Here is a 26,286-nt window from a genome sequence, read left to right on the forward strand (position 1 = left end):
TTATTATTTCCTCAAGTTAGGGGCACTAGCCCCCCGTCCTGTGGGCGCATGAGCAAGGAGACCATGGACACTGTACACTAATTTCTCAGATCCTTTTGATGAGCAATGGGCCTTTTGCACTAACTGGTCACATGGTACAAAATCCACTATACTGGATGGCAAAGTAGATTCGAATACAAAGGAATTCCAACCTGTCAAGCTTGACTTTCCTTTGTTCCCGGTGTCCCAGTGGAGGATGCCACGCTTTTTTGCCATCCACCATGGCGGATTTTTACCATGTTACCAGTTAGTGCAAAAGGCCCATTAACTGTCTTGATGGGAAGGTTGTAATTCAAACCCAAGTTTAAAAAAGATGTATATTTTCTTGGAATAAGGGTCTACTAACTATCTGCTAACTAGATTAATGCGTTAGAAAAAAAAAACAACTTAAAACTTGACTAGTATGATTATTACCTTAAACTGTAGTAAACTTTAAAAACTGAACAGCCATCACCCGTGCACGGGCACACCTTTCACCTCTGTGTGGTCACAACAGTCGACGAAACATCACGGAAAACACATCGCCACTTCATGGACCATTCATGCTGGCCAAAGACGAGTTACTTGATGATTGGAGCTTAAATTACTGACTCTTCTAGCACCCAGTATGACATGTTCATTATCAGGCAATTGTCAATTTACATCGTTAAGGTAAAACTCTGAGCCCCATTTTATCATACAGAATCATATACACTGATCTGTTTGTTTTACAAAATCCACCAGACTTGTTTGCAATATACAAGAACTGTAATCAATTCCACTGGAGAACTAATTCCACGGAAACATTTAAAACAATGTCTTCCTTGAGTTATAAGACTAGTTCTGTTCCTGTGAAATCATTGGACAATTGCCTCAAAGCCCAAACCTCTCTGCTCTCTTTTTCTTTTTCGCCTACCAAGAATAAAAATCAGATAATAATTAAACAACTTAAGTAAATCTGGTCCTTTCATTTCAAAATTACTGGTAATATATATATTTAGCCACTGAGCCTAAAAGCGGAGCTCCCCAATTCCTTTTTTTTTGTCTAAAACGCAGTTGGGCATGCACCTTCCCGCCAAACAAACGCGGGCGGCAGCACGGGCTCCACATACTTGAGTGTGTCACTCACATTGGTTGTCCTGTGGTGCTGCATATGCGCGTGCTCCGCAGGCGTATCACAGCTCCACTACAAAACACATTGGATTAAAACTAATTTCTTTAAACATACTTGCAGGGTTACAAAACTTACATCAGTGCTATCTCCAGGAGATGAAGAAACAGCAACACCAAACCGCTGTTTCCTCTTAAATAATTTATCACTTTCTTCAAGCTGTGAACAAAAAAAACTGTTGTCATCAACTTTGCCTGGCCTTTTTTAAGCTCAAGGGAATATGTTAGGGAACTTTAGCAATGATGTCGGCAACGGCAGCGAAAACGTCACTATTAAAATGAATTTGTGTTTTGTCAAAAGTCGTCGCGATTATTCCAACTCGCTTTATGTACAATTTCCTGGAGTTGAATTCTTGGAGACCGCACTCAAGTTTAGAAAGCGAATGAAAAGTTCTCTGTCATGCATTTATGTCCTCCATAAAACGTCCCATTAGGAAATTTCACATCCTAGTCGCGAAGTGACGGCAAAGCAGTGTACCAAAAAGTGTAATGCAAGTGCAGAGTTGTTGTTTGGTAGTTGAGCCTATTGCTTTTTTGACGTTCTCGTTGCTGTTGCCGTCGCCGTCGCCGTTTTCGACATAAACATTTGGATGCAAAAACTGCTTATGAACAATAACAGAAACGAAACCAATAATAGTAAGAATACAATTGCAGAGTGGTCATTTTCTTCCATAGTTTCAATGTCACTATATTATAGGGGCAGTTCTCAGAAAGGGGGCTTGGAGTCCCTTGTTTTTCCAAGTAAGGAGACGCCACCCAAGGGGATACAGCATGTCTTCGCACTCACGCGTTTCACCAGAGTTAATATCACTAAGAAAGGTAAGGGGCTACTTATAGTTTACTGATAAATTGAATCATTATGCTAATTGTCAATAATATCTGCACCTCTCCACCCTACCACCACCTCTGCCAAGCTTTTGAGGGGAAGTATCACGCAAATTTGCTGTCATTTCAAAAGCCAAAAATGTTTGTCTTTCAGCAGAAACAAAGAAATAATTGCCAAATTTGTTAAAACTTATCACCCCAGTGCAATAAAATTGTCGATTAGTGCCTCTGGCCAGAGACAGAGTAGGCCAGTGTGGATTGAAACTTGAAAAATGTTAGGCTAATGTTTTTCAAGTTCTCGCATTTTTGTTTCCAAAATGTGCTAGAACAGATCACGAGTTCCAAGAATTGAGTTGATTTCTTTCCTCTCCTCATTCTAGAACTATTTCGCAGCTGATTGAAGGTCTTATTTCATCATTTTTAACAAAACATATAAAACTCCATGATACTTCCCCTTTAATGGTATCAGCTTCTGTAGCTACATGTACCAGTATTTGAACTCAAGAGTCTGCTTAATTGGTCAAGTGAATTTCACTTGTCAGTAAATGTATATATATTATTCAACGGCCAGGAGGTCCGAATTGGGAAAAAACTGTGCTATCTTTTTGTGCATGAGTGTAAGGAAGAGCACATGTGAACCCCAGAGCAAAAGGAGCAAGAGATCGAACTCCCATCAAATCTTCACATTCCTGTTTGATCCCATTTTTACTTCAGAATAATTCTGCGTCAGTTGTACCTTGGTCATGACAGGAGAAACTGCACCAAATCTTTCAGCTCTTTTCTTTAGCTTGTCAACATCCACACCCTGTGTTTAGAAACATACCACCAGTGAATGTTTTAAATATTTAAGTGAATACTGTGTTGTAAAGAAGAGAAGAGCAAATTACTAATACATGACCAAGATAATTTAGACTGCAAGCAGCATCTTTCTTCTCTCATTTTTATTTTTTTTTTCAACAGGAATACGAATGAGGGGAGGGGGGGGAAGAAATTTTCATTTCTCCCCAATCCCACCTTGCTTTTACTGTTAATTTACATAAAGCCAGCGACACATTTGGCAATTTTATACGCCGATCCCTGCAATCAGCGTACAAAATGTCAGATATCGGCAATTGAATTTGCCGGCATTCACAAAGTGTGCCCGTTTCCGTGTTTTTCTACGCTCCTCGCTGCGAATCCCCAGTAAAGTGAACCACCTTTAGTTAGTTAATTTCTCACCTTCATGAACTCTTTGAATGATTTTTTTGCTTTCATTACTATATTTGATTATTTATTCTTATTGTTTTATACAGATCTCCATTTAAACCAGCTACGCTGAACTGGAATTTCTGTTTAAATAATGTATATAAATAAATAAATATACAATCAGGTTGGGCGATTTTGTCACATGACTTTTCAAAACGCCCCTCGATGGAGCCTAGGAACAAGGTTGAAGTGTCACATCGCCGCAATCAGCGCAAAAAAGTGTGCCCGTTTTCGTGTTTTTCTACGCTCCTCGCTGCGAATCCCCAGTAAAGTGAACCACCTTAGTTAATTTCTCACCTTCATGAACTGTTTGAATGATTTTTTGCTTTCATTTCTATATTTGATTATTTATTCTTATTGTTTTATACAGATCTCCATTTAAACCAGCTACGCTGAACTGGAATTTCTGTTTAAATAATGTATATAAATAAATAAATATACAATCAGGTTGGGCGATTTTGTCACATGACTTTTCAAAACGCCCCTCGATGGAGCCTAGGAACAAGGTTGAAGTGTCACATCGACGCAATCAGCGCAAAAAAAAAAAAACGCCAGGTGTGTCCACATCAATCGTTGGAGAAAATCGCTTGCAATTTTCGCTGCGATTGGCATAAAAAACCACCAGGTGTGTCGCTGGCTTAAGATATTCATTTCAGCTTGTGTGTTGGGGTGAGGCATATAGGATGACTGGATTACTTACTTTTTCGGCAACAATAGGAGAATTCTTTATAGAACCATTGCTGGTAGGACTAGTTAAACCAAATCTGAAAAAAATAATTTTAAATACACTGCAGTTAATTTTAAGAACATAAATTAACCTATCTTTAAAGGGGCAGTATCATGGGAGATATCATGATTTTTGGCCAAAATTCACTAAATTTAAATTTTGAACACCGTGTTTATTAATTTCTCAATCGTTAATTCAAAGAAATATTAATAGCGATTCTAAGACGAAAGGTTGAACCAAAATATAATACAACCGGCGATTTTTAGTGCGTTACAACAGCGAAATTTGAAAACGTCCGGCAGACGTTTCCAAATTTGAACCCCTCTCTATCTTGGTCATCTGCCGGCGAAAATATCCGTGGATAGTTTCTTTGCATTCTGATAGTCTTTTAATGGAATTTTGTCATTATATCTTGGCTGTCATCAACCAAATAGCGTCTTTCCGATTTTCAATGTGTTACTAAAAATAGCGTGATACTGCCCCTTTAAGTTATCGATTTTTTGAAGCTAGCCACACGAGGCTATTCTTTTCTTACATTGAACTTGTGACGTGTCAAAACTTTGTTGCACCATTACCACCCAAGCTCGGCAAGAGTTTCATTTTTATCACAAAACGAAGAGAAAAGCAGTGGATGAAACATTGGAGCACTGTTTTGCCCCACTTTCCTGAAGGAATTCAAGGCCATATGCAAAAACTCTGGTGAATCTGAGCTTAAACAACAAAAAATGCACCAAAGGTTGGTTGTGGCCAGAGCCCTGCAATTGCAACACAAGTTGCAGCAAGAAAAATTGCCAAGTGTAACAGGACCTTTAAAGGCCCACCTTCACCCAAGAGTCATTGCGGTCGATTGTTTTTGTTTTGAAATGCTGTATTGCCCAAACGCGTGATCTTATTGGCTGTCCGAACTCAAGCGGTTCATGCGGGTTTCCTATGCGACTCGTGCTGGAGGGAAAGAATATTCGTGATCGCTTATTGCTTTCTCACTCGACTCGCGCTCAAATAAAATGGGAGGGTTTTCATATATGAAAACTGTTCCTCGGCGCGCAATACATCTTGGGTGAATGTGGGCCTTTAATAATTCATGACAAAATGTTATGCTGGCAAGCAATGTTATGCTGAACTCAAAACTTAAAAACTTGTTAAATCAACACTCCCAACAGCCTAGTGACCTTGGCAAAAAAATTTCTGTGGGAGCTTGACTCACCTCTGGGCTCTAGCTTGCTTCTTGTCAACTTCTGTGACTGGTGGGGACTGGCCAAATCTTGCCAGTCTTTGGGATTTTTTCTGTCAACAACAATGAAAACAAATTCTATTTTCAAGCAGTAAAGCCACTTAGTTATAATTATTATTATAAACCTAGCACTGTATTTGATAATTCTTTCCCTACTCAGAAATAAACAGTCCAAGTCAACATGTTTTTGCAATTTGTTTTGACGAATGCTCCACACCTCTTAGATGTCTGAATTGAAGTTAGTGCATAAGATTGCAAACACGTTTGCTCTTTGCTACATGTATGTGCATGTAGTATACATTGTATGTCTTGACTGGCTCTGTAACATAACAGCTAGTCTGCAAAGCAAGCATTTCTGTGGAGTTTTGTGCATCTTTCACTTTTTGTATACCAGCTGACATGAATTCCAACCATTTCTTCAGCAATTACCTCTTCATCAGTGAGCGTCACTTGACTGGGCTTTTTTCCTGGGGGTGTGATGAGCACCTTTTTCCTGGGAAAAAAGAAAAGTAATGAAAGGAAATGTGATAAAGAAAATTGGGGAAAGCACATATTTTTCTGAGATAATCAAGCAACAATTCTAAACGTTTTAAAATATAGAGCCATTTATGGCATTTTCTGTCCATATTGAAGCACTGACTACCATGCAAAAATACCTTTTCACTAGTAGGCAATGTCCTTAAGAAACCTGAGTCGCTCAGACCATCTTAAGACATGCAGAATGTAAGCACATTGCACAGTAACAAAAGAGGGCACCATCCTTAAGAGTTTAATAGATACAGTAAAACTACTTGCTAATGGCCAGCTCTAAATGTATAAAACAACCTTGTTTTCCTGTACCAAACAGCCATTCAATCACTCAGATGATGTCTACAACCATCACCTCACCATGCTATTGCAGAGAGATTCAACTGTAGTTTGTTCTAAATGACAAGACAGTACATGTAAATGACATTATTTAATATCTACATACACAGGGCTAGTAGCTGGTTCTTTCTGTTTCTCTGCCGCTAGAGTCTCCTGACGAAAAAAAAAAAACTATACAATCAAGCAAATGAAACTTGGAATTAAAAACCCTGAGCCACAAAAAGGTCTTGTAAAAGTAAAACTCACTTTGCTATTTGCTTTGTCTGTTTCATGTTCTTCCAAGTCTTCCGTGTCCAGATGTTCATCTTCACCATCATCAACGTCATCCAAGTCATCAGCATCATTGTCCAAGTCATCTTCAACATCATGCTCGTCAATAACCTCTTCACTTTCATCTTGATTAAGAACCACTCCTGACAAAAACGATTGACTGTTATTTAACTAGAAAACAAATGCATAACAAGCAAGGATCTCCAAAGGTTTCAAAACGTGATTCTTGAATAACTAATGTTCTGAAGCCCAGTTTTATGATGATTTATGCATAATTTATTTTGGAGAGCCCATTAGGAGAGCTGGAATGATCAGCATGGAATTCTTGTCCTTAGACTGGATGACACATAGCACATATGGACCAGATTTGTCGGGCCTGAAAAATGGGTCTGTATACAGAGGTCAATTAATGTTTCATTCCCACAAGCTTACATGACAACTGGGAGGTATGACTGTGAGAAAATGCACTGTACTCAGCTCACCTTGATCTGAAAGACATTGCTCCAATCTTGCTTGTAACACAGCCTTGGTGCCCTTGATTGGAAGACCACGGTCTGCAAGTTCCTTCTTTAACTCAGCTACCTTTGATATTACAAAAAAAGCTTACCGGTATGTACAACTGGGTTTAATGTATTTGAATGTATGAACCTTTATATTTAAGTGTCAAATTAAACAACTGGAAATTCTAGCACCAAGTCTGAAGAGCACGGCAGGCGCACAAACAAGTTTAAGAAAAAGGCTCTGCACGGTTTACGGTCGTTTCGCTACAAAGTCGTTTCGCTTCAAGTCGATTCGCTGCAAATATAAGTCGATTCGCTGCACATGTTAAGTCGATTCGTTACAACCTCATGATACTCGAGGTCGTTTCGTTACAAAATACTATAACGTATATATTAGCTTAACAAACCTTTCATCATAACACGGCTTGACCGAACACAAACCCCCGTTGTAATTGTAATTGAAACGTACGTACCCAGACCTCCGTGAGAATGAAACGTACGTACCCAAACCTCCAGACTTTCTAAAAGTCGTTCGCTTCTCGTTTCCAGTTTGGTAGTAGAACAAGGCGATTTCATGTTGGTTTAGTTTATTTATCAAGACTAAAGAGACTATAAATACATGTGGGACTTCAACTACAACTAAAGCGCATATTATCCCTTCGATCAAGAAATACAAATACGATCAATAATGTCGTGTAACTCGATGTAACGGACCTAAAAGGAAACAACAGTTCTTCTGGCGCATGTAAATTATCATATCAATAGACGCGTAAACAAATTGTTTTTAAAAACTTGCTTAATTTACTCTATTGTTCAAGTGATAGCCTATAAACCAATCCTATTACTTTAAACTAACAGACATGATATTTCGATCCTCCTGATTGTATAAAACACACGAGAATCTGAAGATTGATCATTCGATCTTACGAGTTATCACGAGTAATCACGAGTAATCACGAGTTCTAACGATGGCGTCTGCGCAGATTTTTAACTGTATTGTCTGCAATGAACCTGTTAAGCCCCGACAGCAAGGCATTCAGTGCGATGGCTGTTTTCGCTGGAATCATCGAATCTGCAACACCGGTAAGTTTTCAGTATACCCTGAGACTTCGACGGTTCTCCACTTCGACACCTTCCGAGCTTAACTTTATCCTAACTCAGATTTTTTTTCTTTCTAGGTATATCGCAAGACGTTTACCGGGCAGCTGTTAGAGATGGCAAAGACATTGACTGGCAGTGTGGTGTATGTGCGCGTCCGAGTCCTGAGTCCTACGTCGATCCTCCCAGCTACTTAGAATCGGAACCAGACCTTACCTTCGCTGATCCTGATGCGGAGAGCACCCGAATTGAGTACAGCGTCGATCCTGAAGAATCCTCCCTTCATGACCCTACCCCAGCAGAGCAGTCCTCTAGTTTCGCCGCAACGTACGAAATCGTGGAAAACTGTTCAAAAAGAGGTCGACCAAAACTGATAGACAGCCAAGGATACACCTACAACCTGCAGAGGCGGCGAGGGCTAGTCACCGACTGGCAATGTTCAATCCGACCCAAAGTAAACCCCTGTAGAGCCACAGTGAAACAGCGAGGCAACCAGTTCCAGTGCGGCAGCCATGTTCACAATCACCCTGCTCAAGTGGGGGCACTGACGGCGGCTAAAATCACCGTGCAAGTAAAAGCCAAGGCAGTAGAGGACATCTTTAAACCAGCGCCGGCTATTGTTGACAAGGTAATGTAACAAATTCTAAGACAAATTTGGGCCTAAAGTTCAGTTTATGAAAAATAGGAAAGACTATTTATTAATCAATATTTTTTTTCTCTTATAGGTCCTTCTTGCAGAACTGACAAATGCGCCGTGTCCTGCCGTACCGAAACCAGAACTGATAGCCCGACAAGCGAACAGACTTCGCCAGCGTCTAAGGCCCCAAGAACCAACAGACCTAGACTTCAGCCTTGAGGAACAGCATTTACCAGACGCCTTCCTGCAAAAAGATTTGAGCGTCCGTGGTCGCCGACACCTGGTGTTTGCCACATCCGAACAGCTGGTTCACCTAAGTAGAGCCAAAACCTGGTACATCGATGGTACGTTTAAGCTGGTTCGTCACCCTTTCATGCAGCTGCTGACCATCAACGCGTTCGTTAGAAAAGATGACCATGCGAAGCAGGTGCCCCTGGTGTTTGTTCTCATGTCAGGCAAAAAGAAGAAGGACTACCGTGCGGTAAGTATTCTGTGATATATACAGCTGTTTCGACAAAGGTTGTTCAAAGAAGCGTATAAGCCAAAAGGTTGAGGCATTATCGATTCTGGGCTTTTATTGAAATTTATTGGGTATTTCCCAGACCGTACCTTTCTGCATAATCGCGTACGCTTGTCTTGGACAATCTTTGTCGAACAGCTGTATTATGTAAACATCACCGCATTTATATATGCACGCATGAATAACTGCGATGATCTGGTATTGACTTCTTTTTTCTATCGTAGGTACTGAAAAGTGTGCTTGAGCTGCTGTCCCCGAATCCTGCCCTAAAACGAGTGACCATCGACTTTGAGAAGGCTGTGTGGAGTGTTATCAGAGAGCTGCGTGTTTCACTGGACGCAGGCTCTGTGGAGAAAGGTTAGTAAGGAAACGGGAACTGATTAGTAAACATATAGCTCAATTTAGCTTGAAAAAAAAAACAGAAAACAAAACAAAAAAAACAAAAACAAACAGATCAAAATAGCCTTATGTAACTTCATCATAGCTTTTTAAGGAATATAAGTCAGTCAAATCTGAGGTAATAGGGACCTTAAGTAGAGACGAGGACGGCAACGAAAAAAATTACATTCGTGTTTCCTGAAAAAAATGTGCGATTTAGATCGATACAATGTAGCTTATTTAATTAATTAACGTGTGTTCTATTCTTTTTTCAGGTCCAAGAGTTGGGACTTCAGGCGGACTATACAAACGACCGGGGAACGTACGCGTACATCAGAAAGACCATGGCCCTGCCGTTCCTTCCAGCAAACGAGATTCCTGATATGCATGAACGGCTTCAAACAATGGCGTCAACTCCGAAACTCCAGCAGTTTATCCAGTACGTCGGCAGCACCTGGATCACAGGCAACACGTGGCCGCCTTCATCGTGGAGTATCTTCATGAAATCCATCCGCACGAACAACGACATCGAGGGCTGGCATCTTGGGCTGAATCGCCGCGCGTCTGGAAAATCCCAGCTTCCTTTGTACCTGCTCATCAGTCTCCTTTACCGTGAGGCCCGTCGGACATCCCTTCAAATCAGGCTTGTTTCCGAGAAAAAGTTAAGGCGCATCCAGAAGAAAAAGTTCCGAGACCTCCAGACCAAGATCTTCAACCTCTGGGACGAGTTCAACTCTGGTGCCCGCAGTGCAAGAAAGTTATTGAAAGCCTGCTCCTACCTCAACGGCCCCGCAGCTTCATAAAACGGCTCTTCTAGGAGCCAACCCAACAGCTTCCTAAAACGGCTCTTCTAGGAGCCAAATCGACATTGCACTTAGTCGATTTCCTGCAGACCAAAAACGGCTCTTTTAGGAGCCACCACATCTGTGAAAGTCATGACCAACTTATAAGTACTTTATCATTTAATTATTTAATATTCAATAAAGTTTATTCTTATTTGACCTTTGGGAAAACTGGGTAATACAATTCCATCGATCGAGCCCGCTTGTGCAGAAAACCAGTTCAAATTTTCACCGAAGAAATTACAAACGAAAACTAACTTTGTTCTTATTTGGCTGCGAGAAAACTGGGTAACACAATTCCATCGAACGAGTCCGCTTGTGATACTTTCCATTGTTCAATAGAATACTTCAAATTTTCACCAAACATATTAATTACATACGAAAACTAACTTTATTCTTATTTGACCTTTGGGAAAGCTGGGTAATACAATTTCATCGATCGAGCCCGCTTGTGCAGAAAACCAGTTCAAAAGGTCTTCAAATTTTCACCGAACATATTACATACGAAGACTAACTTTGTTCTTATTTGGCCGCGAGAAAACTGGGTAACACAATTCCATCGATCGAGTCCGCTTGAGATAATTTGTTCAATAGAATACTTCAAATTTAAACCGAAGATATTACATGTTACATACGAAAGCTAACATTATTGACCTTTGGGAAAACTGGGTAATACAATTCCATCGATCGAGTCCGCTTGGGATAATTTGTTTAATAGAATACTCCAAATTTACACCAAAGATATTACATGTTACATACGAAAGCTAACATTATTGACCTTTGGGAAAACTGGGTAATACAAATGATTCCATCGATCGAGAACTTTGGGAAAACTCGAGTTTAATTCTGTAGCGAAACGACTTTGTAGTGAAACAACTTCACTGAAGCGAAACGACTTTACATGTGCAGCGAATCGACTTCTATTTGCAGCGAAACGACTTGTAGCGAAACGACTTTGTAGCGAAACGACCGGACTCCCTCTGCACACATGGTCAAGTTTTGCCATACTCTGCAGACTAGCGCTGGAGCAGCACTACTGTAATTGGGGACACTAGTACATGTATTATATAAGAAAGCTAGGATTGAAGATTGTAAAACTTCAAATAACTGTGGTTATTCCTATTCATATTTACTGCTTGAAATTAAAATAAAGAGACATATACATCACTAATCAACACCACTAATCAAATGGGTTGTGCTTGGGCTGCCCTGTGAGTTTGAAGCTCTCGGAAAGAAATGAGCTTGTAAAAGGATTTTCAACTGCATAACAGATTTATAATATCCAAATTATTTGCAACTTCACTGTCTGATTATCAGTCCAGTATCACTGTATAATAGCTATTACATCTGCTGGTGGTTTACATGAGAGTTTGTCTGAGTTTGAATAGCAAACATCGCTTTGTAAAAGCAAACTGACGCTTTTGATCGAAGCTGAAGCTTTGATCACATATCATCGTCTAACAAATAATCTGATTTGCTATTTATCAGTATAACTTTTGCCCATAACAGTTATTGCATCTGTTTCTAGACAAAATCAGTGGTTTACGCCCTAAAGACATCACAATACCTTTAGTTTCTTGATGTTTATCACTGCTTCGGCGTCCGCCATCTTGTCTTGCTGAGCTTCACTGCGCACGTGTCGTGCGCCCCTCGTGTATTCTGGGTAATTACTCTTCGCAGGATTACCGCTGAAAATGGCGGAGAGAAGAAGGTAAAGACACAACTAAAAACACACGTTTGCTTTGGGAGGAAATTTCATTTTCAAGATGCGGAGAGGACCTGGAGGAGTTGGTGCGATCAACAGGCAGCGTCTTGCAAAAGTAGGCTTTTTATTTTATAGAACAACATCACAGGCACAGTATCTTTATGATAGAAATATAAGCTCTTACCAGCTCCCCGACAACTGACTCTGTCACTTTGGGACTTTTTCGGCAGGAAAAGTACGCTACAAAGGGAACGGAAATAGCAGACATTCAGCTTTCTCAGGTGATTAAAAAGCTAATTAAATTTATGTCATTTTTCCCTTCAATTAAGTCCAAAATGGCGTTAGATTGTACCATTGGGTCCCCCCCTCCCCCCCTATTGAAGGCTTTTGTATCTACCCCTATCAGAAATAACTTTTGGGTATCCCTTCAGAAATTAAGATCAACGTGCCAACACGCTCCCCCTTAGGAAAAGAGAAAAAGTTAAAAGATACCAACGTAAATGTCCCCTCAGAAATAACTCTTAAAGACCCCCTCCCCCGGGGGGGAGGGGGGGGCACTTGACCTATGTTTGGGTATAGGGGTGCCGCTGGGGGTTTGAAACCCTGACCCTGTTTAGGACGGAAATAACCTTAAATACCTACCCCGTGTAGGACAATGTCCTCTATTTTAAGATCCTATTTAGGACAAAGGACAACATCTAGCTCTTGTGTTACACACTGTCACTTACCAGACGTGATGTTTACGCATTGCAACGCGAATACCAATCACAACAGATAAAATAATACACTTCCTAGAAGTGATTGCGAAAAATCCCAAAATTTCGCATTAACAGCGGTGAACCTTAAGTGGAAACTCAATTGACGTGAAGCATTGTTCACTAAGATAAATACAGACTAACATGTCTGATTTCGGATTGCCAAATACTCAACGACAGTCTTGCAACCATACCCTATCTAGGACGGGTCCAGGACAGACTCGCTTGAAATTATATAGTGTTCAGGGCAGAGAGGCCAAAAACCATACCCTATCCAGCGGCACGTCCCCGTATAGCCCATGTAAGGGAAGAACCCCCCGGGCCCCCTCCCTCCCCCTCAGATTTCACAGTCCCTCGATAGGGGGCTACCAGATATTAAATGGGATGGCTCATTATCTACAGTCAAGCCTATTTTTATTTATTTATTTCCCATGGAATGGCCGAGGGGGCCAAAATTTTGTTGGCTTCTTTGAAGTAATATTCCAACAGCTGCCAAAATGTTTGGAATGTCCTGCTGCATAACCTTGACCAGCAACTTTAAATGACTGAAATGAACTTTATTTTACCAGATGGGTAAACAGCTAGAATCCTTCAAGACATCTCTTGAAGACTTTGCTGGGAGGTACAAACAGGAAATCAGGAAAAATCAAGAGTTTAGAGGTCACTTTCAGCAGATGTGTGCACGCATCGGTGTCGACCCTTTGGCATGTATGTCACATCGCAGTTTAATACTGGCTTTTGAAATGACTGAAATGATGAAAACATTTCTTATGTTACTAGTTTCCTTTGTTCTCGCGATCAACATGTTTGATCAAGGTATTATATTGGTGACCATTGGACCACCATCTAATTAAAATAAATAAACAAAAAATACAAATCACTTTATTTGTCACTGCATTTAGCACAGAACACTTATTGGGGACACTCTCCAGATCAAATTGGAATTTGGAAATGTTGGTTTTTGAGGAGAGGAGAAGGGATGTTGCAGTGGTAAGAGCACTCGCCTCCCACCAATGTGGCTTGGGTTCGATTCCCAGACTCAACGTTACATCTAGGTTGAGTTTGTTGTTGGTTCTTGTCCTTAATCCAAGAAGTTTTTCTCTGGGTAACCTCTCGAAGCAAGGACAAGAACCAACTACGTGTACAAACTCAACCCAGAGATGGCACCAAGTCCAGCAATTGAACCCAGGCCTCACTGGTGGGAGGCTAGTGCTCTCACCGATGCGCAATCTCTGCTCTCCTTCTCCTTTCTTTTTCTCCTGACAATATCACAACTTCCTCAAACATGTAGAATGAATTCATGAACCTTTATTTTAGTGTCATGTACAAGTGCAAATTCTAGCACTGAAGCAGTACTTATTGGGTATACTAGAATGTATAATAAGAAAGATAAGATATGAGATTGTAAAAATTTGAATAGCTGAGGTTATTCCCCTTCATATTTACAGCTTAAAAAAAACCACAAAGAGACTGATACATCACTAATCAAATAAATTTAAAATAGGTTTATGTATAGTGTATGTACATTAAGAGGGAATAAAAATGTAGCTGTTGCACAAGTAGTAAGAGGCATGGCTGTTATCATCCAAAATAATTATGATGAAATGTATGATCACCAATGGTAAATGGCTTGATTTCCAAACAAATTCTTCCAACTAGAGCCTTAAGAGATACATAGAGAACAATGACAAGAATCTGCATTTTGATATATTGGGGCTGAAAGGGTTAGGTGGCAAAAGTAAAGAATGCAACACTGTTAATGTTCTGATGCAAACTCCATTCATATTCAGCAAGCAAAGGTTTCTGGGCAGAGCTACTTGGTGTGGGAGATTTTTACTACGAGGTTTGTAATTGAGGCTTGTTAACTATGATTAGTTTATTTAGAGTGAAAAATACAGTGATTAACTTTGAACCTTGTATCCATTAACATTATGAGAAAAACAAACACTAACACATGGTTAGAGAACAGAGGTTGAAAGCAGGAGCCCTGGACAGGCCATTTTCATGATGGCATTATTTTTACTCATTCAGCATTTTGTTTCCTTGTGCAAATTGTTATTTAAACCTCCTTGGAACTAAAAAGTTTAAATAAGAAAAGAAAAACATAATGAATTCTGCTAATTGTGGTCAAATAACACCATCACATTCAGTTTCTTAGCCACTAGGCTACACTGTATCCTCAATAATAAGCCAGGATAATAATTTTTGAACGTTTTTTCATCAACAGCTAGGTGTCCAGATCATTGAAATCTGTATGGCAATGAGGCCAAGGAATGGAGGTTTGTGCATTCATGACATCCTTAGTCAGTAACAAATTACAGCAAGCTGCTCTCTGTGCTTTTGTTCCTTGTTCTCAAAGTCCAGTGTGCATCAGTCACCCTTGGGCATGTCAATTAGCATGCATCACTATGCTCTGGATCTGAACCTTTAAAAGATTTGTCAGAGGCTAACCTTTGCTCCCTGATAGGTTGAACCCTCACCCTTCAAGCTTCAGTGTAGATCAGCAGCTAATTTCTCCTCATAATGTCCCTACTTGATCAAACATACAGGTCAGGAGAATAACAGAAATGATCAGCAAATATGACAAGCTTGATTTTTAAGCAAATTCTCTCAACTAGTATGATAAAAAATAAAGAAAGATTGGTGAAGAGAATATGCGTGTTGATACTAGGACTAAAATGGTTAATGGTCAAGAGAGGGGGGAAGCCCGGGGACCAGATTCACAAAGTGCCTAAGTTAGGATGTATCCTAAGCACTGTCTCTTAACAAAAGCCTCCCTTGGGGAGCAGTGATGGCACAGTGGTGAGAGCACTCGCCTCCCATCAGTGTGGCCTGGGTTTGATTCCCGGATTTGATGTCATATCTGGGTTGAGTTTGTTGCTGGTTCTTGTCCCCGCTCCAAAGGTTTTTCTCCGGGTACTCCGGTTTTCCTCCCTCCACAAAAACCAATATTTCCAAATTCCAATTCGACCTGGAAACAGTGGACGAATAGCCACTCGGTGGATGTGCCACTGAAATTCCCATTTATTTATTAATTTTTATTTATTATATTTTATTTGTTGGAATAACAACAGACTATTGTTTGGAAACGATACTCAGGATACATCTTCACTAAGGAGGGCTTTGTAAATCTTGCCTTTGGATAGAACAGCCCCTGGTCTCCAGATGGAGGTTGAGGTGCAGGGCTAAAACTTCCTTGGTTTGCTTTTTCTCTGGACACAGGTTTGATGGCTCTGGATGACTTGCATAAGAAAATACTGAAGACTAGCAAGTCAAGACAAGATGTCAGCGAGTGAGTATTACACCACTTGGTAGTGTTGATCAAGATTTGGTCAGCACTGATGCTTTACACAGTTTACAAACTGAAAATTAATACAATAATAAATTGTAGAATATTAAATTTCGGCTGCATTAATCACATCAAAATAACAGGTTGAATCTTCTTTAATCCAGGGATGACTTGGCAAGGGCCATTAAAAAGCTTCACATCATGGGCAGCGGTTTCCAGATCCTACCAGTTGGTAACAAGCGGCTTGTCCAGTCAGTACCTGGAGAACTGAGTATGGATCATGCAGCCGCATTGCAGTTGGCACAGGTTATTGCTGTGTTTACTTGTTATTTTCTTATTCAATTTGTTATTCATCCTCGGAGACACTGCGACGGTCAGTCACGGGGCAGGGGAAATGACACAACCAAAGTTTTCTTCGCCCGTTCTTGGAAACTTTTGACGTACCATTTCCTCTGCTCACTGACTGACTGCCGCTGGGTCTCTGAGTATGGTTGGTATTGCCAAATAAATTTAAGTGTTGGATTCGAGGATAAGGAGTGTGGGGGAGGGGGGAGGGGAAAATGAACTTTGGGCTGATGTAGCCAATGTGACTGGGCTTATCCTGGCTTCTGTAGGATGTAATGTGAAGCAACTAGGGGTATTGCTACATCTCCCGCCCACCAGCATTTTGTTACTGGTATACATTTATACAATTGGATAGACATTGTGAAGAAAGATTTCTTGGCCTAAGGAAACAACACAATACAATACAGCGCCAGCATTGTGTACTATTTGAGGTCGGATGGCAAACTAACACGCGGGATATGTACTCAAACTCAGCACACTCTAATATCAATACACAAAATAATGTCCTTCACAAGATGGCCACCGTGCTCTGGCTAGCAATGCTTTGTGGCTTAAATCTGCATAAGTAAATAACAGCAATCACGTGAACACATTGAACTACCAACCCACCAGTATTGTAACCAGAACTTTGATCGAAAGCGCAGTATGCTTTAACAGCTGCGTCACTTTGCCTCATCACTGACCATGAATGAAGCATCCTTGTGTGTGACTTTCTGGTTGTCTTATTTTTCAATCAATCAACACTGATAAAATAGCAAAGAGCCTATTTGAAAGAATTACTCACACTCTATCTGCTAACAGTTACCTTCAACTCATTAATATTCCTGATGAAATGAGACCTGATCATTCAGGTTTGACAGTGTTTTCTTGTTCCTTCAGGGGAGTGGTTTTACATCAGTTACAGCCATGACAAAGGATTTAGGCTGGGAGAGGGATCGCGCTATTCGAACTTTGGTAAGTATCAAGTAATATACGAAACATGAGCAAGAGTGGTCATCAGATATCAAAACATGGAGAAGTGGGAATGATGTATTATTCAGTGAGTGACATAGGCGTACTTGGATAAAGGAAATCCGAGTGCTCCTATCAGGAGTCGAACCTAAGACCTTCCAATTACTACATGTAGTTCAGATGCTCTACCACTGAGCTACAGGAGACTTGTGGGAGCTAAGGCCTTTAAACTAGGTTTATGGGACAAACATCCTGCATACTGCTAGGATGTCAATGTGTGGCATATGCTCAATGAAATACAGTTGACTCCCGATAACTCGGAACCCTTCGCTAACTCAGATCAATTTTCCTTTCCTTTCAGGTAATTTTCTATATAATTTTACCCTCGATAGCTCAAACCTTTTTCAGTTTCCCTTGAAGGTTCGAGTTATCGGGAGTCGACTGTAAATGTGATGGAATATTTTAAGGGGAGTGGTTATTAATGGAGAAGTGGGTTGATAAAGCAAGACAATTTTGTGGTTTTGTGTTACGGGTTTGGGGTGTGAGCATACTTAACTGTACCTGATGAAACAATCTTGAGTGATTGATGTTGCTTCTCAAACAATGCGCAATATTCTTGAAGAAATTAAAAGCAAATTTTCACCAATTTTTCTGGTAATTAGGACCGCATTTTTAAACCTCTTTTGCAGTAGTGATTGCTTTGGTTTCCCTTTATGAATCATTAAATGAATGGGTGCATGGAAAAAAGCCCTAAGTGACACCTGATAGACTGCTAGATTCTCCTACTAAATTCCCTTGTTCTACTTTATATGAACAAAGGAGAATTTAACATGCGATCATGAATCACCTAGGGCTTTATTCCACACACCCCTTCAAGTAAATTTGAGAAGTGTCTAACTAAAAAGGTTCAATTTCCAAGGAAAGGCATGCTTACTGGTTATGAGAATTTACTATTCTGATCATTGTACTTTGTTTGTTACAGGATCACATGGTTCATGAAAAGATGGCCTGGGTAGATGACCAAGCACCAAGTGAAAGATTATACTGGTTCCCCAGCCTCTTTCCAGAAACCTGAATTGAGGGGTCTTGGGACAAGAAAAGAAATAAAAACTCAACCAGGGACTCCAGGGGGATACTCCCTACCCCACCCCACTCCACCTTAAACATGAGCACAACGGACACAGAGAGAAGTACATGCCCTTTGTTTAGGGAAATTTTCACAACGAGGTGTATTTGTTTAAATACATTTCTGGAACAAGCGAATCTCTACAAGTTCTGTTTAAGGATGGTGCCTACTAATACCGAAATATCTTTGAGCGGTTTATGACGATGCAGGAAAGACAGATCTTAGCAAGGGCTATTGGAATCCAAAAAGAAAATTGGGGGTAACGACACGTTTTTCAGAGATAATTAAGCAGTGATATCTCTAAAAAATGCCAAAATATAAAGCAATGTATGGGATTTCTTCATAAATTGAAGCTTAATGCATGGTTACCCCCCATTTTCTTTTGTGATACCAAAAGCATTTAGTAAGTTCTGCTTTCTCCGTATAGTTTTTAACTTCGCAAAAATATTCCTGCATTAGTAGGCACCATCCGTAGGAAACTCCAGTATCTCGCAATGCGCAGAACGTTTGTACAGTAACAATAGTAGGCACCGTCGTTAAGGAAAACCGATGGTTCTTAATTACAGAACATGAAACTTTGTTTTAAAGAATTGCTTTATTTTCTTTTGCAAAATATCTCAGCATGTCAAACCCAACGCAGATTATACTTAGTTCAAAATGTCAACATAATAATTATGTTTATTGTAATTAAATATTTCATACTAGTAAAAATGAACGTGCAAAAATAACAGTTGATTTTGTGATAAATATTGTAAAAATAAAACCAATGTAACTTCTTTATCTGAATGGTCTGCAATAGTTTGCAGTTGTCATAACAGTTTACTTTAACATGTTTGGTGAACAGATGGATTTCTAAGTAACACAATCTAACAACTGCAAATGTTACTTTAATTACTTAAGTTATTCAAACAACAATTACTTTCAAAAACTTGCTAACTATTTTGACTTGCAGAAGATGAACAGTACGACTGTACTTATATTCAGCACACTTTAAAAACTAAAGATAATCATTCATACCCAGACTGTATCTGCAAAACGTGCACAATGGATTTACAGCTGGTCATTTTGCCATGTACATTGATTGTTAAATGCCAATTACTTTACTCCGACTCACATTCAGGGCATTTAATCAGGGAATGTGGTATCTTTACCAGCCTAGGATATTCCTGGCTGCTCAAACCAAATTTTAAATTTCTGAAATTTTCTCACAAGTTAAGGGTCAACAACCACAGCCTCTGATTTTCAACACACCAAAATTAATACAATTAAAAAACTTATAAGCCCTACTATTTTCCAATGACTTCCAAGTAAAATACTATTATCCCTTATGTTGCAGGTCATACATATATCTTCCGTTCAAGAAAAATGCCTTAGTTACGATAAATATTGATTTGCAATGGATTACACCCTTTTAAGTCCCCCAAAAAAGTTTGTAGGAAAACTTTTTCAGTATATCTGAATCTTAACAACTTGGATTGTTAGCAGAAATACAAAACTGTTACTCAAGAGGTAATGTTTAAGGGTTGAACACAGTGCACAACATGTCTGTCCACCTTCATTTCTTGTTCATTACATTGTTGAAACAACACAGAACAATTTCAGGAGGTGTACTGAAAGAATTGTCCATCATGTTGCACTGCATGTCCAGAGGTCAGTTACATAAAGCAATTCATATCTATAATTGGAGTGGAGGTTTTAAGCAAACATCTCGATTTCTAGAGGGTACACTGGTGCTCTTTCAGCATCACTTACGATCGACAGGCTGCCTGGTGTTGAAAGAATAACACAAAATATCATCATCCTGCCCCAGTTAATCAAAGAGTGAATACGTTATTGAGCGGATAAATTTTTGCTCTCCAGCTGATAAAATGTATTGATTAGAATACATTTTATCCGCTGGATAGCGATTTATCGACTCTATAGCATTATCTGCTCTTTGAACAACTGGGGCCAGAACATAAGGAATGTTGAAAGCATAAAACCTCCACTGTTTTACTTACTGAGATTTAGATCAGATTTATACAAAAGTCAGAGTTATTTAACAAGAGTTCAGACAAGCTACTGCAATTTGGCAGTAAATATACCTCTGCAGGCTGCTTGCAAGAGGGCAGATCTCAAACTGCGCTAGAAATTTATAGCCATTAAGTCCTCCTCAAACAAGGCTATGATCAGCATGATGACAAATCCCAGAAGCAGACCAATGTTTTGCAACAAAAATGTGGCAAAAGGTTCTGTCTGCAATGCCTCGCTGTGCATCAGATCAGGAAGCTAGAGAATTTAGAGAAGAGTAGAATTTAGTAAAAATAAAAGAGAAAATTTAGTAATCAACACTCTTAAAATGCAACATACAACAGACTCCCACCATCTCCAACAACAACCATATCAAACTCCTTCCCTATCTTAAACAAAAACTCACTTTAAATCCTCTGGATATTACTGCTGGGCAGGCTATCCTAGAACACTATTTCTCTGGAATGATTTTTTTGTTCCATTGAGTTCTCAGGTAATGGAAGTGTGCTCTAGACTACTCATTCTAAAGCTTAAATTTGCAGGTGCAGCTTGTATCAGAGCTTAAAACATAATTTTATTCTCTGAAATAACACCTACTGTGAGACAATTATAAACCCTGAGATTACGGTAAACTTCCCACCCAGTGGTCCCCTGAAAAAAATCAGATAGTGAACCCTTTTTATGCAACCTAATTCACAACAATATTGTGGTATAAGTTCAGAAAATTCCCAAATCTCTGTTGTACAAGTCTATAGTACAACTTATCCCAAGGTGTTATCACATTAACCCCTACCCCACACCCCCCCTGAATAAACGATCGCAGAAGTGAAAAGAAGTCTCTTACCATGTCAACCAATGCTACGTATAGGAACATCCCTGCAGCAATAGCAAAGATCCAGAATCGTACGTCGCCTTGTTGACCAATATAAATGCCAATGGCTAAGCCAATGTAACAGGACATGGCAGACAGCAGGTTTGCGAGCAGTGCCATCTTCACTGACACACCAGCTGTTAGCAGGACAGCAAAATCCCCTGTGGCCAAAACAAAATGCTGTTAGAGAATGTTAAAAATTGACATGAAGAGAGGATGTGGCAATTCCTGTCAGGAAGTCTGAGGCAAAGGACGACTTGGGTTCACACCGTCCCATGAAAAATCACATACGTGGATTACTGTATGTTGTCACCATTATATAATCAAGCAATATTTGGGCGCAGGATGCATAAAAAGTAACTTACAGGTATTTAACACTCCATAATGGAACATTGTTTGTTTCACAAACATTTTTGGGGGAGCAGGGTCGGCGCAGTGGTAGAGCACTTGCCTTCCACCAATGTGGCCGGGTTCGATTCCCGGACTCGGCGTCATAAGTGGGCTGAGTTTGTTGGTTCTCTATTCCGCTCCGAGAGGTTTTTCTCCGGGTACTCCGGTTTTCCCCTCTCCTCAAAAACTAACATTTGATTTGATTTGATTTGTGTTAAGTTGAGTTGATTTGAATTGCTTTGATTTAAAAGGGGATACCCGCGATAGGGATAACCTCTGGTATCTCCTGTTCATGGTATTGCTGTTTACATTGATCAGATTGAATAAAGCCTTATTATTATTATTCACAAAGGAAAAAAACTGGTTCTAGACACAAAAAAAATGGTGGTGTATCGTATTGAGTGAAAATTTACTGCCATACTATAGGTCAAAACATCCAATGTAAGAGATTTACTGTTTTATCCAACTTGAGCATGTCTCATTAGTAGCGAAGAAAAGTACGAGGAAAACCTGAAGATAAACGCCAGTTTTTTACTGTATGAATAACCACCAAAACAGTCTTTTCACAGGACAAAAAACTAGCTGTGCAAATATCACATCATACATGTATTTGTGCTCATTTTGCATGTTATTCGAACAGCACAAAGTGCAGTTGGATAATAATATGTCTGGACGTTTTGACAAATTCTCCCTACTACTATAGGAACAAAAAGATTGTGAAACAGTGAGGAGAATTTTATAGTTGATATAAGGGATTAAAGAGTTAAACAAAGTTGATAACAGTTAGAGATCATTACCAAGTTCATGAGGAAGTTCGTGACAAAATACGGCAATAGAGGTACTGATTCCTCCAGAAATACCAGAGCTACCACCCTCTGAAAAAGCAGCACCAATGGCTAAACCATCGCTTATATTATGAAGTGTATCCCCTATAATAATCATCCAAGCCACAGCAGAGATACGCTTCAAGGGCGTCTCTCTTCGTATTTCCTCGTCACTGAATACTGAGCGTCGTCGCAAGCTTGATGTAAAATCTCTCTTTGGTTTCGCTGTTGAACCTTGTGGAACTCCATTTTCAGTATGATCTTCCAACTGGGCTTTAGCATTCTGCTTATGATTTAATAAGAGAAATTTGACTCATTAATCACTTGATGTTACAGATAATTTAGGCTAAATGAGGTCTTAGTAAGTTAAGATTGTGTCGTTCAAGAAATTATCCATAACCCTCCCACAGAAGCTTTCCTCATTTGGAACTCCCACTGCTGAAGAATTCAACTTTCAACCCTTTAAGCCCTAACAGTGATCAGCATCAAATTTCTCCTTGTTATATCAATTGTTTGTTCAACCTCTGAGATCGTCAGAATTAAGGATATGATCACCAAAGGTTTTTTTTTTTTTTTAACAACGTCTCTCCAGTACTTTTATAAGAAAAGTATGGAGACGACAAAGGAAAATTTGTTCTTTGATATTAGGGGTTAATTTACTCTTCCTAACACTGAAAAGTACTTCAGTCTGTACTTAATAAAATGCAAATCTTATAGGAATATTGAAAACATGTTTTTGACACTGTTATCTAATCATGTTGACTATAGACTGTATTTGTGTTTAACCGCCATTCCACTTTCATTTGTTGAATAATTTTTTCTTATGATTATCATTTTTTTAAAAGGCTGTTAGTTATAATAAATTTTATTAATTAATACTTGATTCAGAATGTTTTCAGTTAACATTAAGGTTGTGACACATTCCGATTTTTTTCAAAGGAGTCGGAAAAAATTTAAACCCTTGCTGAATGAGTAAATAGTAATTATTGAATCTGAAGTTACTCCCAGTTACAGATGTTATAAATACCTGAATCATTATGCAAGCATGAATTAATTGAACAAATTATGCAATTTTGTTTAATATCTGCCTTTAAAATCAAAACCTTATAATGCTACACTTGTAACTAATTTATGAAAACTACAAACGAAATCAATTTTGCTAAATAAAAATGTTTATTTTACATTTAGCATCTATTTTAATCACATATTTACCTCAAATTCACCCTCTTCAGTATCTGTACCAGAAACGTGTTCATAAACACAATGGGAGTGAAATGTACATGAAGGACTGGAGTTATAATTATTTCCTATCGGACCTTCCTTTAGTGACAAAAAATGCAAATTAAAGTTAACAAAAGTTGTTATTCAGCACAGTTATTTTAGAGAAAACTATCAATTGTGCAGTTACAAAAAAAACCCATGCCCAGGCCATAGAATAGTCATCAGAAATTCCTGGGGGTGGGGGGGGGGGGGATCTTAGAAGTCAAAATTTTAGAAGCAAAGGATGACACTAACCTGGAACTTCCTAGGGGGAGGGGGGTGCAAACAAAAACCCTTCCATGGGGGAGTATGGATATTTTCTGAAATTGCACACTTTTAAATTAAATCCTTTTCCCTAAAACCCCTAACAGAGCCTCTCTGATTTATTTTTACCCGTGATAGGTAACAAAACAAAGCATTTACTGACATTTTCACATTATTATTTTTTAGTGGCAACAGAGTTCATGTTCTATTTGTCCCTTTTTGCAAGTTTTTTTAAACCTACTTTCCACTACATTGTTACAGCAGTTAAACAGCTTTATGTCCTCTTCAGATGGCAAAAAAATAATAATCCAGTCACAAGTCATAATAAATTTTATTATTAATATTACATCCAAGTCAATGCTTATGTGAAATTCAGGGGTGAAATGAAGATAGAACAAACATACACACTGTACATTTAGTAAAATAAGCAATTGATGAACATTATTTTTAATTAGGGATTTGTGTCAAGGTTACAGTAAACACGATGTTAGGGTTAACGTTCTTTAAATAGTTTAGCAATTTTAGGAGCAAGAAACTTGTGAACACTTTTATTTGTCACTGTAGAAGAATACACAATCATTGTGTTTGGTCACAATGTGAGTAATCAGCAATTGCAAGTAATCCCCTCCAACAGGCACCTTCTGTAGACCCCTTCCCCTTCTAATACACCCATCTCACCCCACCCACCTTTGTGTGACCTAAAATAAATAAGTCCCAAGGGGCCTTAGAAGAGGAGGAAATATGGTATGACAAGACAGAACTTCATCTTGACAATGATCTGATTACCACCTACAAATTATTTTTTACTCAAACCCCACCCCCCACCCTCCCTTCAAATACACCCACCTCCCCATTGCATGACTTAATAAGCCCCCAAAGGACCTAAAAAGAGGAGATTCACTGTAATGTATAATGAGAAGACAAGAGTTCATCTTGACACTGATCTGATTACCACCAACAAATTATTTTTTACTCACCACATTTGTCAAAACAATGTCACCATTTTCTTCTGGCAATTTCTCTTCATTCTTCCCCAGTGGAGGGGCACCTTCATGATGTTCCAAGTTGGAACAAGTTCTTCTCTTTTTGAAACTCATGTGCCGACTGGAAGGCCCAGGAAGCTGTCACAAAAACAAAGATGTTTGCCTTTTACACAAGAATCCAGAATATTATTTTTTTACTTGTTGACCATTGCTATGGAAATGCGCAGGCTCTGATGATAACCATTTTTTTCAACTTTTTCTCAACATCCCAAATGTCGGACAGTTTTAATTTTATTCAGCCAAACACCAAACCAATAACTCAAGCCAGACATTGTAGTAATGAAATGTAAATTACATCAAATCAAGGATTCTTTCTTTCATCAAATTCATTGCAAAAAATTGCAAAATATTTATTCTGTCAACAGCAGTTTTGCTGATGATAACCTAATCATTCCTAAAGAAACGCATGGAAATGTTTGGGACCAGATCAATGCTAAGCCAATACTATTGTACAACTAAGGAAAAACATTAGAGTTTGCACAAAAACCTGATACAAGTTTTTTCTTATCTAAATAAAATATCACACTTATATAATAACTGACCTCAACGTCAACGTGACTGTGGCCGCCATGTTCACCAACTTTGCTCTTTAGACCCAAATGCATCAAAGTTTCAAACAGGAAAAAGGCATAAACAGAGGTCAGCACAACTAAAGCCTTCCAAATGAACCCAGTGTTTTCTGAATGATCATCATGGCCACCACCAGCAGCGTCATGTTCTTCATGGGCATGAAGACCAAACGCCTGTGGTCAAAAATCAAATAAACACAATTATCAATAGCTAATGGCATTTAATATCACTAATTATTGATCAAACATATTGGTGACGTGAATAAGGGAAATGACAGCTACAGATAAAATGTCTTGATGTTGAAAGAAATTTTCCCAAATAGTTCTTTATGAAATATACTAGCTATGCAATGCTTTCTTGTGGTATACATGTACTGTGAAATACCCCACAAGTGACTTGAGTTTTCTTAGTATACACACTTGCCTAAAGGCTAGTGTGTACATATAAAGAAAAATCAAGTCATGAGTGGGATATTCACGGTGTACCACAAGAAAGCACTGCATGACTAATTTATCTTATGTACTCATTTAATTAACTTTCCTGTTTGACGTCTGG

At 39.1% G+C, this 26,286-nt stretch overlaps 3 protein-coding genes and 1 pseudogene across 5 annotated transcripts in view; 2 read left to right on the top strand and 2 right to left on the bottom strand.

Moving 5' to 3' along the window:
• LOC146461773 (uncharacterized) lies at window positions 1-11,989 on the bottom strand. Its single transcript, XM_085086688.1, has 10 exons — window positions 11,896-11,989; window positions 6,836-6,935; window positions 6,330-6,496; window positions 6,190-6,236; window positions 5,646-5,709; window positions 5,190-5,269; window positions 3,959-4,022; window positions 2,750-2,818; window positions 1,268-1,348; window positions 1-930 (listed from the first exon to the last, which is right to left on the bottom strand). Exons 1-10 carry the CDS (start codon window positions 11,935-11,937, stop codon window positions 892-894), a joined length of 753 nt encoding a protein of 250 aa, XP_084942814.1. The 5' UTR covers window positions 11,938-11,989; the 3' UTR covers window positions 1-891.
• On the top strand, window positions 8,010-11,318 carry LOC146461774 (uncharacterized; annotated as a pseudogene). Its single transcript, XR_014857316.1, has 4 exons — window positions 8,010-8,579; window positions 8,677-9,069; window positions 9,333-9,465; window positions 9,762-11,318. The product of XR_014857316.1 is annotated as an uncharacterized LOC146461774 (transcript).
• On the top strand, window positions 11,989-19,227 carry LOC146461775 (vacuolar-sorting protein SNF8-like). The gene is made up of 9 exons (XM_085086689.1): window positions 11,989-12,148; window positions 12,264-12,314; window positions 13,358-13,496; window positions 14,579-14,631; window positions 15,016-15,067; window positions 16,011-16,080; window positions 16,242-16,383; window positions 17,302-17,376; window positions 18,356-19,227. The coding sequence occupies exons 1-9, from the start codon at window positions 12,095-12,097 to the stop codon at window positions 18,446-18,448; spliced, it is 729 nt and encodes a 242-aa protein (XP_084942815.1). The 5' UTR covers window positions 11,989-12,094; the 3' UTR covers window positions 18,449-19,227.
• LOC146461776 (metal cation symporter ZIP14-like) overlaps window positions 19,076-26,286 on the bottom strand; it is a 14,492-nt gene continuing 7,281 nt past the window's right edge. The window contains exons 6-11 of one of the 2 annotated variants that reach the window (XM_085086684.1): window positions 25,704-25,904; window positions 25,096-25,239; window positions 23,807-23,914; window positions 22,568-22,877; window positions 21,354-21,541; window positions 19,076-20,767 (exon numbers count right to left, since the gene is read on the bottom strand). In XM_085086684.1, the coding sequence (XP_084942810.1) occupies window positions 20,624-20,767; window positions 21,354-21,541; window positions 22,568-22,877; window positions 23,807-23,914; window positions 25,096-25,239; window positions 25,704-25,904 (1,095 nt within the window). In that variant the 3' untranslated portion in view covers window positions 19,076-20,623. The remainder of the gene's footprint in view (window positions 20,768-21,353; window positions 21,542-22,567; window positions 22,878-23,806; window positions 23,915-25,095; window positions 25,240-25,703; window positions 25,905-26,286) is intronic. The other variant, XM_085086685.1, reaches the window with a different exon arrangement.

Source organism: Pavona decussata, unplaced genomic scaffold (assembly GCF_977016875.1).
Source record: "Pavona decussata unplaced genomic scaffold, jaPavDecu1.1 SCAFFOLD_195, whole genome shotgun sequence".
Lineage (NCBI taxonomy): Eukaryota > Metazoa > Cnidaria > Anthozoa > Scleractinia > Agariciidae > Pavona > Pavona decussata.